This window comes from Octopus bimaculoides, chromosome 20 (assembly GCF_001194135.2).
Source record: "Octopus bimaculoides isolate UCB-OBI-ISO-001 chromosome 20, ASM119413v2, whole genome shotgun sequence".
Taxonomy (NCBI): domain Eukaryota; kingdom Metazoa; phylum Mollusca; class Cephalopoda; order Octopoda; family Octopodidae; genus Octopus; species Octopus bimaculoides.
In genome coordinates this window covers 7682373-7684721 of record NC_069000.1, presented here as the reverse complement: position 1 = coordinate 7684721, position 2349 = coordinate 7682373, and the positions used below count along the sequence as shown (strand labels likewise).

The 2349-nt window shown below is 38.6% G+C and overlaps 1 protein-coding gene across 9 annotated transcripts in view; it reads left to right on the top strand.

Annotated features, from left to right (window-relative positions):
• The window catches only part of LOC106869848 (uncharacterized), a 204614-nt gene that overhangs the window by 140316 nt on the left and 61949 nt on the right, over window positions 1-2349 (top strand). Inside the window, exon 1 of one of the 9 annotated variants that reach the window (XM_014915768.2) lies at window positions 562-733. The exons of the other annotated variants lie outside the window; for them this stretch is intronic. Within the exon in view, the coding sequence (XP_014771254.1) occupies window positions 671-733 (63 nt within the window). The 5' untranslated portion in view covers window positions 562-670. Of the gene's footprint in view, window positions 1-561; window positions 734-2349 lie in introns of those variants that run through there. 9 annotated transcript variants of the gene reach the window in all.

Below are 2349 nucleotides of genomic sequence, written 5' to 3'. Positions count from 1 at the left end.
TATATATATATATATATATATATATATATATATATATATATGTATGTATGTATATATACACATACACACACACACACACATAAAGATACAGGTGGTAATTTTGGCTGTTACGAAATATTTCAATGTAATTGACTCATTGTGAGGATTTGTGGTGAAATGTGAGGGTGACACTGTTGACACTAGCACCATCATCACCATCATCACCATCACCAACTTCATTATAACCACCATCACCGCCACTACCACCACTGTGTTCATCCCTAACACCACCACCACCATCACAGCCACCACTACTGTCACCACCACCACCGCTGCCGCCGCCATCGCATTCTGGTGACATGCGATGATGCCATTACATGCTGCCCCCCCCCTCTATCTCCAACACTGTCTCTAAATACCATTGCAACAACTAATGCTCCCCCCACCCACTCGCTGCTGCTGCTGCTGCTACAGAAATCAATACTGCTAGAATTTCCATCTCTCCGTTCTGTAAGATAATGTAGTGGGGCAGAGGTGGGGAGGGGGTGTAGAGATGTCTGTTCTGGTATTGCTTCTTTCTCACCTCTCTCTCCCCGCACACACACGCACACATAACCACATCCAGACAGTGTAGCTAGCTGCACATTGTCTGCACTACTGCGTCACACCAGTACCGGCAGAGTACGGCACCATGCAACACGTCTCCTACCGGACTACGTATCCATGGTTCTATCGCGACCAGTCTGGCTTCAAGGTAAATTGTAGAGTTGTCAAATATCTCACCTGTGTTGACCATGCTTCAGTGACTTCTCAGCAACATCTTCTCTTAGTTACCTACGTTACACTTCAGTGAATTCTTGTCACCATCTCTCTGTGTATGTCTGTCTCTGTCTCACACACATTGTTCCTTTAAGGATTTGGTAATTCTTGTGTTGTATTTATGATAAAGTAAGGCAATATGACACTCACCTGTGTCATGCTTCATTGAATTCCTGTGATAATCATTATTAGTCATGTTTCCCTCCATCAATATGGTACGTCACCTTCTGAATCTCACCTTTTACGCACTTCACTGAGTTTCAATTACAGATCAACATCCATTTCTCACCTGTGACACACTTCACTGAATTCTAATTTCAACGTCCTGGTTTTCGTTCATTCTTTGTTTATTAAAACTGTTTTGATTCAGCTTTCACACCACCACCATCATCATCATCATCATCGTTACCACCACCATCATACTATTCATCATCATCATCCTTATCACCATCATCATCATCTTCCTCATCATCACCATTATCATCGTCACCAGCATCATTACTATTATCATTATCATTACTACCATCATTAATACCATCATCATTTCCATTGCTACGATCATTGCCACACTACCTCCACCACCACCACCATCAATACTACTGTCACTACCATAGCCACCACCATCTTCATCATCATCTTCGGAAAGCTATAGTTCCTGTAACCCTTCAAAATAGGTCACCCTTCCCCCCTGTATGCCGTTCCCCCTTGCCACCGACCTGTGAATTATGTTCTTGAGATAGAATGAGGTGAAACATAAAAGTGGAGTGGGGGAGGTGTCTGTTATTGTAAAGTCTGACTTCGGAGACAGACAGACAAACATTGCATGCTGGTCTATATATGCACATTCTTATACACACTTAAAAACATAAACATATACACATGCTTTAAATATATACTAACATGAGTGTATATATTAAAAAATATACACCCGCACACACATAAACAGATGCATATACATATACACACACCCACACAAACACATACACATCTGTTTGCACAATAAACACGTAATCACACAATTATGAACATGACCACACACACACATACATAAGTATATATATATATATATATACATACACACACACACAATGAACACATACTCATACAAAGATACGAAAAGATACATTAAAACTCACACACACACACACACATATATATATATATATATCTGCACATAGACCCACACATACATATCTATACAAATGATGTCAAAATATTCCACCATAATGCATTTTTGCGTCGCACATTTCTAGTCTAGAACTTTGAGGAAGTGTCTATTGAAGCTTGGACGTGGTTCTTATGGTTTTTACTCACACGATTACAGTGTATTTAGATATATGTATAGCATTTATGTATTTTTAATTATGTTGTATATTAGAAATGAATGAGTAAACCTTTCTTTCCAGTTTTTTTTTTTTCTCAATATAAAATCTTAACTGCCATCCTTTAAACTACTTTCATTTTATTTTAACTTAATATATGTTCTCTCTCTTACTCTTTCCATATATATATATATGTGTATGTGTGTGTGTGTGTACATATGTATATATA